Source organism: Myzus persicae, unplaced genomic scaffold, assembly GCF_001856785.1.
Source record: "Myzus persicae strain clone G006 unplaced genomic scaffold, MPER_G0061.0, whole genome shotgun sequence".
NCBI lineage: Eukaryota > Metazoa > Arthropoda > Insecta > Hemiptera > Aphididae > Myzus > Myzus persicae.
The window spans coordinates 1-16393 of record NW_019104056.1 but is presented as its reverse complement, the minus strand read 5'-3'; the positions used below and the strand labels follow the sequence as shown (position 1 = coordinate 16393).

Sequence of the window (16393 nt, the reverse complement as noted above, 5' to 3'; positions counted from 1 at the left end):
AATTTTGTATGAGTGTTTAAAGTTCAAATTTTTATGACATTAGGTACCGCATGGTTTTTTTCAACCGTAAGGTCGTAAATTCACCATTTCTCTTCAAATTGTCTTATTTTGTCGAGTTCAAAAACGAATAGCCGTTAATACTTAACATTTTCACCAAATGTTTATTTTATAATTTTCTATACATGATAACATTTTCAAAATCTTTTGGTTCTTTTTGAACTACAAACTTTCTTATGCGTTGTTATTATAATTGCAATTTAAAAATAATAAAGATTCGTGTACTCAGTTTTGGTATACTCATTTAAAGGTTAAAATTCAATAGAAAAATTCATCAAATTTAAGGAAATTTGCAAATTATTTTTAATTTAAATATTATTTGTGGCCCGTGGGTAGATACTTGAAACTTTTAGAGTAAATTATTATATTTTATACAAGCAAATTACTTTTGAAAAGGTTTAAATGTTTATCGAAGGTTTCTAATAAAATCAAAATTTTAAATTCTGAATGTTGGAAAAGGATTATAAATATTTAAACCAGAGCTATGTTTATATGTCAAAACCTACTTTAGGTATATTATAAATTTGATTATGCTTTGTAATCGATCCGTGGAATAAGAATATATTATAATCGACTTATTTTCTATATACATCTAGCAATAATAATTCCACCTCGTCGCTATACCATTTCCGAGAGATCTCTAATGAAATAAATAAATATAGATGAAATGATTGTGGAGTTTCAAAAAACGAAAAAGTTAGTTATTAGTTATTACTTATAGTTATTGCTTCACAATTTACTACCACCTACCGTTTACCAACACTTGTCACTTATGTGAACCTTTCGTTTGGCGTTGGTGCATTACAATGGTAAAAAATACTAGTGTAATACACTTTTCACCTATAAAAAACGAAAAGGGTGAGAAAGAAGGATCTGTTGAAATTAGCGAGTGCCATAAAAAAAAATATATAAAAAAACAACAACTATTAGATTCATGTTGAAAGTGACTATCGAACGTATATTATAATTCAATATGGAACTGAAAACAATAGTATATTGTTAATTATTGCTAATTTCAAAACATTAGACGGTTAGTAGTTTACTAGTTACACAATTTTTGATTTTGGAAAATAATTTCTTCCAAATTTAAAATAAAAACCATAAACCATTGCATGTTGAGGGGTATGATATCGGTAACTTAACACACACCATCTACCGCCATTACTGATGTTCTCTTATCAATATATTACTGCTAACATCAGTGTTAAACTATTATCGTTTTTAATAATTTTTACCAGATAAATATAATTTGTATTTTTAAATATAATAACATAAAAAATAATAAAATTGTGTCTAAAATTACTTAACATCATTATATTATGATTTGTTTTCAATCATTTGTGATTTGTTATTGTTAATTCTTAATTGCTGTATTTTGCTACTAGTTTTTACTTTTTAATGATATTTATTTATCGTTTAATATCTTAAGGCTTTTATAATAACGATATGAAAAACAAATTCGTAATTAGAATCAACATTTCCTTAGTCGTTAGTTTTATGTTTTTGTGAATTTTAACAATTTACATTAGCTTAATCTGTAAAACGTAATGACTCCTAACAATTATGAATTATTTGAATCAATATAAAATCCCTTCACTAAACGCAATGCATCAAAATCATTTTTCTAATCCTACAAATAAAAATTGTTCACCTCGTTTTCACCACCAAACAACTCCAACTATTGTTGACCGTATTGTTTTTCCACAAATGGTTAATGATGTCAGGTAATGATGAATGAATTCTTAATATTTGCCTACGAATGTTCTGCATATTAAAGTATATTACATTGTATTGTAGGTACCAATCAAGTAACATATTTGACCCTAGACATTTAGATCTACAAAACACATTGAAATTAGATTCTCATTTCAATGGCAATGTGGATTTTTTTAAAAATCACGACAAGAATGAGTTCTATGACAATTATAGATATGTGGAAACTCAGTTACCTTCAAAACAAAATTCTTATAAAAATTCTAGCCGCTCACAGGTTCTTGAAGTTAAAGCAAGAATATCAGTAGATGTATCTACTATGACCGATCCTTTAACATTAGAAGAACAAGAAAGGCTCGGTCAATGGGAAGGTTTTGCTGCTGTACAGTCTGGAAACAAAGTTGCTGAATACTTGACTAGTTTGAGAGAATTTCTTAAGGTAATATAGATAAATAGATTTTAATCTCTTGTTTAGAAGCCAGATATTTCATTCAAAGCTTTCATAATTTTTAATAGTTATCTCCTCCACAAGAAGGAAAAAGAAGACAAGGATTGGGTGATGTTAGGATAGTTACATCACCCGATGGATCTCGGCTATATTGTTGTTCTGAATGCTTAATGGCGTATACGGATAAAACAGTTTTGGAACATCATTTAGCCAACCACAAGGTATAAAGATAAAATAGACTTTTCAAATTTCATTTTAATGTGTTTTAATTATTATTTTAAGTTTAGGTAGAGCGTAGATTTATATGTATGGAATGTGGAGCTGGATTAAAACGAAAAGAGCACTTAGATAGACATCAATTAAGTCATAGTGACCAGAGACCATATACCTGTGCTGCATGTCCAAAGACCTTCAAGCGTAATGAACATTTAGCTCGACATTATATTGTACATTCTGGAGAAAAAGCACATGTCTGTGTAGAGTGTGGAAAAGCATTTTACCGCCGTGATCATTTACAAAAACATGTCCAGGGTCATATTACTAAAAGACTCAAAGCGGTGATCAATGCTGTTGTTTAATCAAAATAAAAATTAGTTTAAGCTCACATAATTATAGTGCCTTTCTTTACACATCTAGTCATTATTACTGAACAGTGTATTGTTCTGAATATATTAGTGAAATATCTTAACTCTGATTAAATTGAACTAGAGACTATTTAATTGTTTTATATATATTTTAAAGTCATCAAGTTGAATCTAGAAATAATATTAAAATGACATTAATTCAACACATTACATTTTATTTTAAACATTGTTTATTAGTTCAATATGAATTTTTATAAAAACCTAAGCACTTACATGCAATATAAATATATTATATATTATATTGATGGTTGAGAATTATACAAAACAATTAATGCTCAATAGCTTAATTTTCAAAGAGAAAAGTATAAAAAAAAGTAAAATGTGACAAATTTGAATAGATAGTACAATATTTGGGCAATGGTTCTAAATCTATAATTGATTATTTTTAATTATTAAATGCAACCTACTTTTAGAACAATTGCCTGAACTGTGACATGTAATTCTTAATAAAATTTAGTTCTGCGTAGATAAATATTAACTATAATACAACTCATATAGATTAAGTAATTCATAAAAAAAAAGTTTGAAAAACTTAAGTTACCCGGTAATAACAATTTTGTATACCTACTTTCAAATATGTTTTTAACAAATGATAAAATTGCCCATAACTATACGTCTATGCATAATTATTCTTTATACATTTAAAAACTAAAGCTTTATCTTATTCTATTCTGTAATAGTTGTATTTTTTACTCAGTGTATTAATATTTGTTAAATTGTTTGTTATGTTTTCGTCATATTATTATTTTAGTTACCATAAATATTGTATACAGTTACCTCATCTGAAATTATTATGTAATACCATATTAGTTAATGTATTATGTATTTAAATTTTAAGTATTTGTTTATAATACACATGTTTATTTGTTAAAATTTAACTGTTTATTATATATTTAGAACTGGATACATCCTCCCAATCCAAAATAGTGAAATTGTAAAAATGGTATGTACTATAGGTAGTTCATGATTTATCTAATTGATAATATTAGTTTTCTGGAAACTTGCATTGTATAATGATACTTTTTAAGCATGGGAATATTAAAGTGTGTTTATTATAACAATTAAAATTTTTTATTTTCAATATGTTCTTATATCACATATTTTAAAACAATAAATAACAACCAAAAGGTTAATTTTCACTTAGATTATTTGGATAACAGACTCAAGACAGATTAAGTTTATTTGTGTTAATTAGATTTATAAATACAGAAAATAATAATAGATTTACAATAAATATTTTTAATGAACCACCTTAGTTAGTACCTATGTTTTTTAAAATTTATAGAAGTCTTTAACCACAAATTATTTCTTGAATTTAGTGAGTATTTGAAAAAATTGTAACCATTGCAATTCTACATTATAACATCATTGTACCATCATCAATTTATTTCTTAATCATAAATACAGTATTTTCCAAACAAATATTGAGTGGGTCAGGTTTTAAATTGATCCATTGTATATTAATTTAATAATTTCAAAACATATCTATAAATGTACTATGTATAACTACTTTTTAATTAATAAATTGTACACAGAATTTCTTCTGAAATCTTCTCTAATTCGCTTTGCTGATATTTTATGATTACTTCCAACAAGTCCTCTTTGGTAAGCATCAACTTCTAGAAGTTTTCTTCTTGGTATATGTCTTAAAGCGTTTGCCCAATTATTATCAACTTTTAAGTCTGCCATAATCATAATCATCTAAGAACAGTAAATATTCATAAATATAACATTATAAAAATCTAAGTATTCAATTATCTGACAAAAACAAAATATGTACTATAAATAACATTTTACATGGTTTAAATTTAATATTTTAAAATTAATATGGATATTATTTAAATGCTTATAGACAAATGATGAATTTTTATTGAATCTTTCACTAAGTCTAAATACCATTCAAAATTATAGTTAATAAATCTTAACATGGGATAGTTAGATAGTTAGTAGTTAACATACTTGATTAATGGTTAAATTCTTAGTTCCTTGTTTCCAGTCTAAATATAAATCAAGTGGTAATTTGGCCATTCTTATTTTATCTCGTTTCCCCTTCGCTAACGATAAAGGCTCAACTTTCATCTTATCAACCATTGCACCTTAAAATATTGGCATAGTTATATTATTATAATTTATTTATAAAAATATTAACTTTATTGTTGTAAACCTTACCAATGATATATACATCATCATGATTGTATTCTTTAAGTTCTACATTACAATGAGGGGACAAATACACAAGCTTCTCTCTTGGATAAAGATCTAAGTAATTTTTTTTTGTATAATTTAAAGGGAATGTTGGGTCATCAATAGTTGGTATCGTTTTTGATAAACTTTTGAATACTGTACCTTCTCTATCAACATTACAAAATATAATATTAAAAGGATCCTTGTGGGTACGATTGTAAGACCACATTAACAATAATTGTTTTGCACAGTTTGTTTGTTCTTTCAAAGACATGTGTCCGTCATAACTACAATCAATTAATATGTCTTGTCCATACAACATAGCTTCACATAAACGGTAGTTATACAGAGAATTCATTTGCTTTTCATAAATTCTATGAAACATACTGTTTCTCATTAATCCATACTCAATGTGATTATTTTTTGGTTCATTTTCATATCGTTCTATGCGTTCAGCTCTTTTTTCTAATTTGCGTACAACACGATTTTCTTTTTTTTTTTCAATTAAAAACAAATATCTTAAATGTTTCATTCGCGATGACCGGCTACTTAGTTGTAATAAGCTTTGCCATTGATCTACTCTGAGGTGGCTTGGTATTTGTTCACCACTCTCATACAGTAAATCAATCTCCAAGATCAAACGCTTTAATTTTGACAATGTTTCTTCATCACCACCAGTAATTGAATCATAATCTATATCATCGAAGGGTTTTGGTGTATTTGGTTCGTAATTTAATGTATCCAAAGGATTTTCTGGTTTAATACAATAATACCGACTTGCACTAGTTACCGGTGCACACAGCTTTAATGAAGATGAGCATTTTGATCCTTCAACTAAACTTTTAGTACGATATCCCAACTTACTTACTATTCGAAATCCACACCTCGATATGAACATTTTAAACTCTTATTTAAATAATTTAATATTAGTTGAAAATTATTTTCAACCATATATTTAAATATCTATGAATTATAAGTATTTTATGACTTGAGTGTATGCTCATAGACAAGAATGTATGCTGCATGAAACTCAAAAACCCAATATAAAATATAAAAATCACAAACAATTCAAACTTCAAAAAGAAATATCAACTTAAAATTTAAATACCACAACATAATAATTACATAACCCTTAAAATAAGATTAACAATTTATGATAATGTTATCACTTTTCTTAATTTATATTTTATATAAGTTATCATTGAACAAAATTTTGTTTTATGTTCATCGCAAGGCATATATAATATCCGCCTTGGTTCATCGACACAATTTTTTTTTTATTCCTGTTCATAGTGCATAGAAACAACCCTATTGCATATTCTCTGTTGTACAGTCATTCAAGATTTTATTATGAGTGTATCGATACGTATCGAATCTTTCTTCTTGAAAATCTTGATTCTAAGTTTCAATGTGAACAAAGCTACATAATATTAAAACCTATGATTAAAACTAATAATAACGATTTTTGTAATTTTTTGTAGCTTAGGAATATTATAAGTGGTTACTCAAACCTTCTAGAGTATATTAATATATTATTATATTTTATAGTCACATTTTAAAAATCACTTAAATTTGCAAATTATTTTAAATTAGAAACTCACAAATATTTTATTTCTATATCTAAGATTTAAACATTTAATACAAGATTTCTTATAAGTTTGTATACCTTTATTAAAAAAAAAAACAATTCTTCTTGGAAGTCAAATTAAGTTTTTATGAGAGTTTGAAATTTACATTTTTACAACATTGAATATTCACTCCATATCTCATTAGCAATTTTCTTATTTCGTTGTAATTCAAAAACGAATAACTGTAGATATTTGAAATTGTCATTATGTTTATATTATCAATTCTTATACTTGATAAAATTTTCAAAATATTTTGACTCGTTTTGAGCTCTTTCCGGGAATTTTCAATTTTAAATCTTTTCTATAATTTTATTTTCTTGGTCAAAAGCTTGAAAATGTAAATCAAGACTCCTGATATATATTTACAATATCAGTTGAAAAACATCAAAAATACATTGGCACAGTTTTTTTTTATTAGCATTTAAAGTTCAAATTTTGATAATATTCATATCATTTAAAATGTACAAATAATTGTATAGTTTAACTAAGGAACTGTAGAGGGCCTCTTTACAGGGCCCTAGTTTAACATTTTCAACTTTTAAAGGAAAGAGTTGAAAATTTAAAACAAAACTAAGAATGTTATTCTATAACCAAAAAATCTAAACATATACAATTATATTTTTTTTAGTTTTTTTTGTTTAAATGTGGACGAAATTACACTTTAAATAACCAAGAATAATTATTTATGTTATTTTGTCGTAAATTAAAAATATTATTCGTGGGTATTTTAAACATTTAAAGTATATTATATTTTATACAAGTAATGACTTTTCAAATGTATTTTTTTTTTTTGACAAAAATGAATTTAATCTACTGCATAGTACTAATTCTTACTTATACATAAATTACTCATACTTTAATCACAATAATATCATCAAATATACTAAATTGCTGAGTAATACTATAGACTGATAGACTGTCTTCGCTCAGAATTGTTTTTCGTATATAATGATTTTATATTATTGAATTCAAATTTAATTCCATCCATTACATTGCCCTACTTGTAACTAACTGTACTGCAGAACGACATCCACTTACCTGTTTTTTTTTATTTATTTATTTTAAATTAATCATTAAATTAATCTTGACACCAAAAACCTAATAAATTCAATGAACCAATATATTTATTATAATACATTTTACTTAAAAAAAAGAAACAAAAACATGTAAGATTTAAAAATATTATATTAACACTTTAAAATTATATTTTACAGTAATAGAAAACTTAATGAAATTTAAAATATAATATAATGATACACTTTTCATTGATGATTTAAACAGTTTTTGTTGTAATATTCTAATAAATAACTGACGATAAAATACCGAAAAATAAATTTACTTGTAAAACAATATTAGTTCTTGTTTGTACCTGAAAATAAAAATAATTTGATTATTGAGACATAGTATATACAACAATGTTATTCACTGTTATTGTAATGATATGAAATTAAAGTTCTAAATAACAACAAAAGTAATGTTAGATTGAACATAACAAGAGGTTAATTAATAATTAGTATATACACTATATAGTATGTTGAATGGTCGAAGTGGCTATAAGTGGAGGGATGGAAAATATGAATTATGAAAAGTGGAGGGATGCCATCCTATTGTATATCTCCCCCCCCCCTTCGACCACTGGGTATGTTTATACTAAGGAGTGCCACTAGATATTTCTGCTAGATGATATTGAATATAAATGGGTTTCTGGAAGGTGAAAACATTTATGCGCTTTTGGAATTCTCTATACAACTCACTTTATTTTAAATATCAATACCATTTTTTTTTTCAGATTTGAATGAATGATTAGTATGTTTTAAGTTTTTTATCTTATTATAAAACTATTGACAATGTTAGCGTAACTTAAAATTTAAGAATAATCTAATAATTTGTTTGATAACAATATATATTTGCAAGATAAAAAATAATTTATTGTAATGAAAATTATAAAAATGAATATATTTGTTTATTTACTTTGTAGCGTGTACAAATAGTAATAATAACATTAGGGATATAATGAATAAGTTTAAAATTTTAAAACAGATTATTTATTAATTTAAATACAAAAATTGGTTAAAAAAATTTGCTTCATGCAGTTGTTTTAAAATTTTATTTAAATTTTAAAAGATACTAGTTAGATAACTCAACAAATTATAATAATTTTAAGAACAAAATAAATTTATAAATATTTAATTTTTGAAAATGTATATAGTTATTTTTTATATAGTTTCCAGTACTAGACTAATACAGCTTGACAATTACATAAGACATACATATATGCGAACAATATTACATAATAATTTATAAATATTTTGCACGATAGCAATAGTACCTTTAACATAACGAGATTAAATTGTGCATACAATAATAATGTAAATAGATATAATACAATAAATATGGTTGGATAATGAATGGTACTAAAATGTGATTATTGGTATGGGTAAAAAATGGTATCAGCCATCCCTACTAGTTTTTTTTTACTCCCCTTCACCTCTTAAAAACTCAATTCAATCCAAGATTATCCAACTAAAAATACTTAGTGGTACCTCTAAATGAACACTTATTGTATACTATTCAAAATGTGTTTTAAAAGGGCAAATGGAAAGAAAAATTATAGGATTGTGTTAATGATTAATCACATAACATAATATGTAATGTTTACACTCTACAGTGTAAGCAATATCTGACATTCGGATAAATAGTTCTCATTAATATCAAATTAATTAGAAATCGAAACATTGAAAAAATTCTAATTTACTAATCACAAGTTAAAACAATTACTAACTACAACACAAAATAGTTAATTTTAATTGAGTATGGACATTTTAACAACATTCAAATTCTACTTAGCTAAAACCATCACGGCTGTTTGTCGTAAGATACATTTTGCTCCACTTATTTTAATATTATTTTGGTTGGTGTAAGAATGTGATGAAAGAATAACATATAAATATTTTATTTGTTTAAAAAGTAATAAAATAAAAATTGTAAAGTCAAAAGTATTAATTAAATGTAGGATTTTTTTTATGTATATAGTACAATCAAAAATGTATTTTTAATTAAATGTAATTAAAATTATAAAAAAATAAAATAAAATGCAAAGATACAAACATTGTGTCCAAATATGGCGACAATGCACAATACATCAATACATAATATACAGAAGATTAATACTTAAAATGTTCTATTGTACCAATATATATATAAATGCACATATATTTATATTATTTTTAAAAAAATTGTAATTTACTTTTGCTAATTATATTAATAGTTTAGTGATGTATAAAATTCTCTAATTATTACATTATTATTTTGTCCAAGCATTTTAACTTTTAAAAATGTTAATTAACTAATAATCTTAAACTATACTTACATAACTCTATGCATTAAGTACAAAAACATCAACAATTTTGATTGAAGTGAATCAAAACTATCATCTATTATACAATATTCTGAAGTGATTCAGACTATTAAAAATTCTACATACCAATACTATGGCATAATACATAAAATAGGTTTATACTTAAAAAACTAAGCACCAATAACTTATTTAATACTTATCAGTTACCACTAAAAGCAAAATATTTTTTATTTTAATATTTTCTATTACAGAAACTTACCCTTTTCAATTTTATTGATGAAAACATGTATAATGGATGTTCAACAAAATTTACCCCAAAACTAGTTGTATTATTTAATTGACTTTTGCAGTAACTAACTTCTCAAATGCAACATCAGAAGCTAAAAAAAAAATTCAATTTAGTATGAAGCAATAATAAATTATTGAATATTGTTTAATATGTCATTCATCAAACACATGGAAATATAGTAAAATAATAATGATAAATTAGTTTTTCAGTAAAAATGGAGTAGATAATACTCCTTAACAGCTATGAAAATGATGTATTCTACCATGATGTTTATTAGATACATATAGGGGTAAAGAATGGTTCACCATTAAAGTATGTTCTATTCTAATCCATATAAGAGTTATAATATGAGCATTAGGTAAGATTAATAAGTAATTTTAATAAATAAAGCCATATTATATAATTATAGATTTCTGAATGCTTAAAAAAAAAAAAATAATATCATATTTATTTAAGAATATTTTATAGAAGTTATTCAATAATGTAATGCATACATGTAGGTGAGGTATCCTAAAAATAATTATAAACTTAAGACTGAAGGGGATATTAGATGTCACCCTACCTAACAATTTAAAATTCATTAATATTTTAAGCACATTTTGCATAAAAATAAAAATATACTATGCTTATCAAAAGCTGAATAAGTTACTAACTAGAAAAAATGAGTATATAATTCATAAAATAATAACCTATTATTATTTTTTAAATAGTATAAATTAATAAAATAAAAGTAATTTAAAATTGGTTAAGCAATTTATTGAATACTTTGTTTAAGTGTTAGTAAACTCATGTCTCTTTACCTTTTTTGGACAGATCATTTACTGCTTGATCAATATCTCCTTGATGTTTTAAAAAGTATGGACGTATAAATCTATTGTACACAACCACAGAACCATTATTGCTGATTGGTATAAAACACCACACAAAAAAGATTGTCTGAAAACAAAATTACACACAATTATAATATACTTAACCTATTTTGTTTCTAACTATTAATATGTTCAAGAAGCAATAGTAAATAATTTATACAGTTGAATGCATATTATTGTACTGTACTACTGTACATTAAATTAAAATGAATTCTATACATTCATAACAATAAGCATTATTATAAATTTAAATTTCTTATTACCTATATTTATTTATAATTACAAAAACTTACTTTGATTAAAGAGTAAAATGGAATCCAGCTAAGTAAAATTGCAGCTGGCAATTCAATAAGTGTAATAAATGAAAATACCACCCAATATGTCAACCATTTTGTGTCATCATCTTTTCCACTAGATTCAACCGCTTTAATTGATGCATATGCCGGGTATAAAAAGCCGATCAAATTACTTAACAATAAGGTTCCATATCCAATTAATAAGTAAAATATAAGGAACACCGCCAAACCTAAATTTTTTTTAAATAAAAACAAAGATACATTTGAAAAATTTATTAATTTATTAAATAACCATTTCTCTTTTTAGTAAATTTTTTAGTGAGTCTAATTTAAATCATTTAAAATAGCAAACATCCAACAAGTATATTATAATGTTTTATTTTCTAACCTAAAATTACTTAAAGTAAAAATGATGAATTGTGATGAATAGCTAAATATTTTATAAATATAATATTGTGCAATTAAAAAATCTATTAATTTACAATTTTAAATGGCAATGTTGCAAAATGTTACTTTATAGCTAATATAATTGCTATTATTATTTATAAAAACATTAATTAATTGTTTATCAATTTATCAACAAATAAAAAAGTTAAACACTTATACCTACTTAAAAGTATTTTTTATTATTTCATCCAATAAACACAAATAGAAGAGTTTTAACGGATATTCAATAGTTTTTAAAAGAAATGTTTGTTGAGTTGATGTAAACTTAGTTTAACATCATACATATTTTATGTCAAAATTAAATAGATTCCACAAAATATGTAACATATTTAATGAAACATTAAGGTTTCATCAACCAGACTTTAAAAAACTAAAGAATATTATATTAAGTACCTATGATGCACATATCAATAAATTAATCAGTGATATAATCATTACCTAATATTTCATAAATATAAATAGAGAATGACTCAATATTAGTATAGAATATAAGAAATACTTTACACATAAATCAAGACTAATTAACTATAATAGGTACATTTGAAAACTGTTTTAAGTTCAGAGATATAAGCATCAATTATTGTATTTATTTAAAATTAGCTATACAACCAAACTTTGCCCACAAAAAGAATGAACAAATTTACTATACTTTGCTAAATAGGTGTATTTTGGTGTTTTAGTATAATTTAATTTATGGGTAAATCAGCATTGGTGTACCTTAGTATTGTATTCTCGCTTCGTAAACTAATTCGACTAAGATTAGAATCTGCATACATCAATAGATTAGATATACCACTACGTATATAGGATGTACAGGTTCATACTACCCTTTAACCTTTCCTGATTTTTCTTAAAACAATCTTTGACATTTTAGTCGAAATCAGTCGAGTGATTTATGAATCTATCAGCTACTAGCATACATACATTGGCTTTTGATATACATTTGAATAACGAACAGTAAATTCAAAATTATTTTCTTAATTTAAAAAAATCTCACAGCAATGCGGGTAGCCTAGTTTGTACCAATTTTTTTTAAGCATTGTATTCCTGTAACCAATAGCAAGTGTTTATGCATGAACAAAAAAAAATTTATTTTTGTGAGCAAATGTGCATAATTTTAAATACAATATATAAACAGATAGATAATATGGTTTGTAACCTGAGACTTAATATACCTATAATTATTGTTTAGTATCATAAAACGCTGAGTCAAACAAGAGGGGTTATTAGAACATTATTAGTTGGTGGAAAGAATGAATTTAAAAATTAGAAGTTTAAAGTATACTACCTACTTATGGTTAGTTATTACTATTTACATTAGATAATTTTAACTATTTGGACTATACCTGAATTAAGAAATAATTTATTATCAATACAGCAAAAATAAGTATGATCTAAATTTTAAATAGTATGAACATCAATATAATAAATTATTAGTGATTAATATTCACTGAATAACAAAATCTGTACTTGGTCCTATTTTATTTAATAAAGATTATGATTCAATATTCAAATTAAACTAATATATATTTCTTGCTTTGTATTTGATTAGACATCTTAAACAAATTATAATGCCATACATGTTTGTAAATACCTACATTATACTACAATTATTTATTTAAGCAAAGGATAGAACGTAGGTAAACATTGTATTTGTAAAAGGTACAATAAATGCTTAATATTTTTATTTGTAATAATAAATGAAGCGGTAAAAAAAACGGTAATTGAATTAATTGGCCACAAATTTCCAAGCACCATCCAGCATATTCTTATTGATACAAAATACAAATTATTTGTTGAAGAGTTGAAGAGTTTATTGTTCATTTATATTGATAGTTTAATTGTATCAATACATACAATTGTGAAGGTGTCAAAATATGTTTTAATTGAAATTGTTTTCAGTTTACCAACTTATAGTGGGAAATACAGTTTTAAATATAGGTATTAATTATGTATTTAAAATAAAATTAACATTATGTTTATTACTTTGTATTTATTGTTTTACTTTTTGTTAAGTTCAATAAGTTAAAAATATTATTTCATTATTTATTCAAATTGAATAATTAAGGGTTTTTGTATATTATTATTTATTTACTAAAGCTTAAATAGGCAACTTTTTGCACATTAAGCAATGGTAGAACTTAAATATACAAAACAGTGATAAATTATATAAACAAAAAATTAATCTAATTATTATATTGCAAATAATTGATTGTACAATTTAAAGTTACAGAAGAAACATGTAAGAACAAATATCAAAAAAATAATTTCATAAAGAGGTAGTATAGGAGCAACAAATTATTCACGGCCAATAGGCACCATATGTCTAAACCGGACTATACCTATAGATGGCAAATTAATAACCAACAACACAACTTTTTAATTTAATCAACTCATAATAAAAAGCATACTATTGTTAATTTTGAATTTCTTACCAATAAATAAGTTCAGTCTATTGACTCCTGTTTGTGCTTCAGCCCAACTGAAAAATTTACACCAAGGCTTGGATTCATCGTATAATGAATCTTTGATGGCTGATTTAGCTGAATCAAGTTGAGCCGCCATATTAAAATCTTGGATTAAATTGATACTGAAAAAAGGAAAGTACAGACAATTATTCATAGTAGGTATAAAATTACTTAAATCAGAACACTGTTAAAAGAAAATATTCATAAAATAAATTTCACATTTACCTACTATTGTTAATAAACCTTATTTATTTTGAATAACTACACAAAGAATAGCTAATAACTACCTAAGTTATACTTAATAACTTGATATGAAGATGGTAAGTTCTTCAGAAAAACGAAGAGTTTGCGATTTCAAAAATTAAAACCTAACACAAAGCTAAATATATATTGGGTGAGTAAAATGTATTATTAACTGTATTTAAGTACCAAAACACTAGGCTGCTATTCGACGTAACCTGCTTATTTATAAAACTAAATCTTTACAGTTTATTATACCAGTGTAAAACTAAACGAAATCACTGAATTGAAAAAAAAATATGTTAAATCAAAAAAGTATGTCAAAATAATAATTACAGTTTAAGACCCGGCGGCCAGTCTATTCGCTGAAAAACCCGGACGTCGGACACGGAACACTTCGTATTGCGTTCAGTGAGTTATCCCAACTCTCGTCTCGAAATAAAACAGTAGACAGTAGACACTATTCGGCACTCGCTAGCTGATATATAAATAATATATCATCACCAATCACCGAGGTAAATATTGTCGGTTTGGCCGTAAATCCGTAAAAGATAATGATGACAGATAGGCTGGTATATATATTATATACCGTAACCACTTTTAAAATGATAACCTTGAACCGGCTGGCGAGTTGCAACGTATGCAGGTAATAGAGGCTAGAGGCATGTAAATGTAAAAGTAATCCATAAAAGTGTACAACAACAACTGTAATATTGTAGTAAAACTTGCTATAATCCGTAGTACCTACCTACGATCACAGAATAAGTGGAATTTAATCTATTCTGTGGACTGTGGTGCGGTCGCGATTTAAGATATTATGTCCACAAATATAAATAATATACTGAATCAGTGGATATATTATGGATTGTCTAAGGTAGATCATTGATTTTAAAATAAATGGGTATATTATTTTAAATCGTTGGTACGATTAACAATTCAATTCATAACAAACAATTTCACCACAGAACACTCAACACGAATAGGGCAGGAGGGGGTCGCTGTCTTGGTCTTACGCAGTGTTATTGTGTTTTAAACGAAAAGCTTTAAAGCTGGTTTCACACTAGACGCAATTTACGTGATAAAAGCCGCTTCAATATCAAATAAGCAAAACAAAAAAAATTTAAAAATATCTACCTCGCCAGCTATATTTTAACTATACATCAGCCAGTTAGCCCTGTGATCGGGAACTTTAACATAATATTATGATTTATGAATTTAATAATTTTTTTTGTAAACATTTAGTAAACTCTTCTTGTCGCATTTGCCGACGATACTCAACACGACTAGCAATACTCACGTCAAATAATATTTCTGATAACGCGGCTCAAAAATCAACATCAACAAATACATATAAATAAAATAGATTCTTGGGCCAACATTTGGAAAATAAAAATCAATGATGAAAAGACTGCATAAGTGAACTATTCCCTAAATAAAATGGATTTCCCCTCCTCACTAAAATTCAATAATAAACCGATAAATTCCACTTCACCAAAAAAGTAAAATAAGAAGTTCTTTCAGATTCTGAATGGGACATTTATTATTGTTCCACAAAACACTTGTTCCAGTGGACTTTTGTTCCACAAAATACTTTTTCCAAACGTGGAATAAGGAATTTGTGGAACAAAAGTCCACTGGAACAAGTGTTTTACGGAACAAAAGTATGACGGGACAAATATTTTGTGGAACAAAATCGCTTGGAACAACTATTTTGTGGATCTTAATAAATCTGGATCATAATTATTGTGGAAT

The 16393-nt window shown here is 25.3% G+C and overlaps 3 protein-coding genes across 8 annotated transcripts; 1 reads left to right on the top strand and 2 right to left on the bottom strand.

Moving 5' to 3' along the window:
* The first annotated feature begins 1339 nt into the window (after positions 1–1339).
* Positions 1340–3943, top strand: LOC111038155 (zinc finger protein 120-like). Its single transcript, XM_022321129.1, has 4 exons — positions 1340–1781; positions 1855–2209; positions 2287–2439; positions 2506–3943. Exons 1-4 carry the CDS (start codon positions 1621–1623, stop codon positions 2794–2796), a joined length of 960 nt encoding a protein of 319 aa, XP_022176821.1. The 5' UTR covers positions 1340–1620; the 3' UTR covers positions 2797–3943.
* Positions 3944–4212: 269 nt separating this feature from the next.
* Positions 4213–6156, bottom strand: LOC111038154 (mitochondrial ribonuclease P protein 1 homolog). Its single transcript, XM_022321128.1, has 3 exons — positions 5032–6156; positions 4822–4958; positions 4213–4563 (listed from the first exon to the last, which is right to left on the bottom strand). The coding sequence occupies exons 1-3, from the start codon at positions 5942–5944 to the stop codon at positions 4369–4371; spliced, it is 1245 nt and encodes a 414-aa protein (XP_022176820.1). The 5' UTR covers positions 5945–6156; the 3' UTR covers positions 4213–4368.
* A 4132-nt stretch (positions 6157–10288) lies between these two features.
* LOC111038143 (receptor expression-enhancing protein 5-like) lies at positions 10289–16072 on the bottom strand. Of its 6 annotated transcripts, none has more exons than XM_022321107.1 (5): positions 15939–16072; positions 14369–14523; positions 11484–11716; positions 11122–11257; positions 10289–10412 (listed from the first exon to the last, which is right to left on the bottom strand). In XM_022321107.1, exons 1-5 carry the CDS (start codon positions 15989–15991, stop codon positions 10366–10368), a joined length of 624 nt encoding a protein of 207 aa, XP_022176799.1. In that variant the 5' UTR covers positions 15992–16072; the 3' UTR covers positions 10289–10365. The 6 variants fall into 6 exon arrangements, with proteins under 6 accessions (XP_022176799.1, XP_022176803.1, XP_022176800.1 ...); XM_022321111.1 differs by lacking the exon at positions 15939–16072 and adding an exon at positions 15776–15919 and having other exon boundaries at positions 10293–10412; XM_022321108.1 differs by lacking the exon at positions 15939–16072 and adding an exon at positions 14978–15267 and having other exon boundaries at positions 10293–10412.
* Between the last annotated feature and the right edge of the window lie 321 nt (positions 16073–16393).

What these genes read in the sequence shown, in the direction of transcription:
- LOC111038143 (XM_022321107.1), bottom strand. Translation starts at nt 15,991, where the DNA reads ATGTATTTGTTGATGTTGATTTTTGAGCCGCGTTATCAGAAATATTAT. An exon ending in TATCAGAAATATTATTTGAC is followed by an intron (nt 14,524 to 15,938) that starts GTGAGTATTGCT and finishes TCCTTTTTTCAG; the next exon opens with TATCAATTTAATCCAAGATT. An exon ending in AAATGATCTGTCCAAAAAAG is followed by an intron (nt 10,413 to 11,121) that starts GTAAAGAGACAT and finishes TTTTTTTTTTAG; the next exon opens with CTTCTGATGTTGCATTTGAG.
- LOC111038155 (XM_022321129.1), top strand. Translation starts at nt 1,621, where the DNA reads ATGAATTATTTGAATCAATATAAAATCCCTTCACTAAACGCAATGCAT. An exon ending in GTTTGAGAGAATTTCTTAAG is followed by an intron (nt 2,210 to 2,286) that starts GTAATATAGATA and finishes AATTTTTAATAG; the next exon opens with TTATCTCCTCCACAAGAAGG. An exon ending in ATCATTTAGCCAACCACAAG is followed by an intron (nt 2,440 to 2,505) that starts GTATAAAGATAA and finishes TTTTAAGTTTAG; the next exon opens with GTAGAGCGTAGATTTATATG.
- LOC111038154 (XM_022321128.1), bottom strand. Translation starts at nt 5,944, where the DNA reads ATGTTCATATCGAGGTGTGGATTTCGAATAGTAAGTAAGTTGGGATAT. An exon ending in TGATGATGTATATATCATTG is followed by an intron (nt 4,959 to 5,031) that starts GTAAGGTTTACA and finishes CAATATTTTAAG; the next exon opens with GTGCAATGGTTGATAAGATG. An exon ending in AGAATTTAACCATTAATCAA is followed by an intron (nt 4,564 to 4,821) that starts GTATGTTAACTA and finishes TACTGTTCTTAG; the next exon opens with ATGATTATGATTATGGCAGA.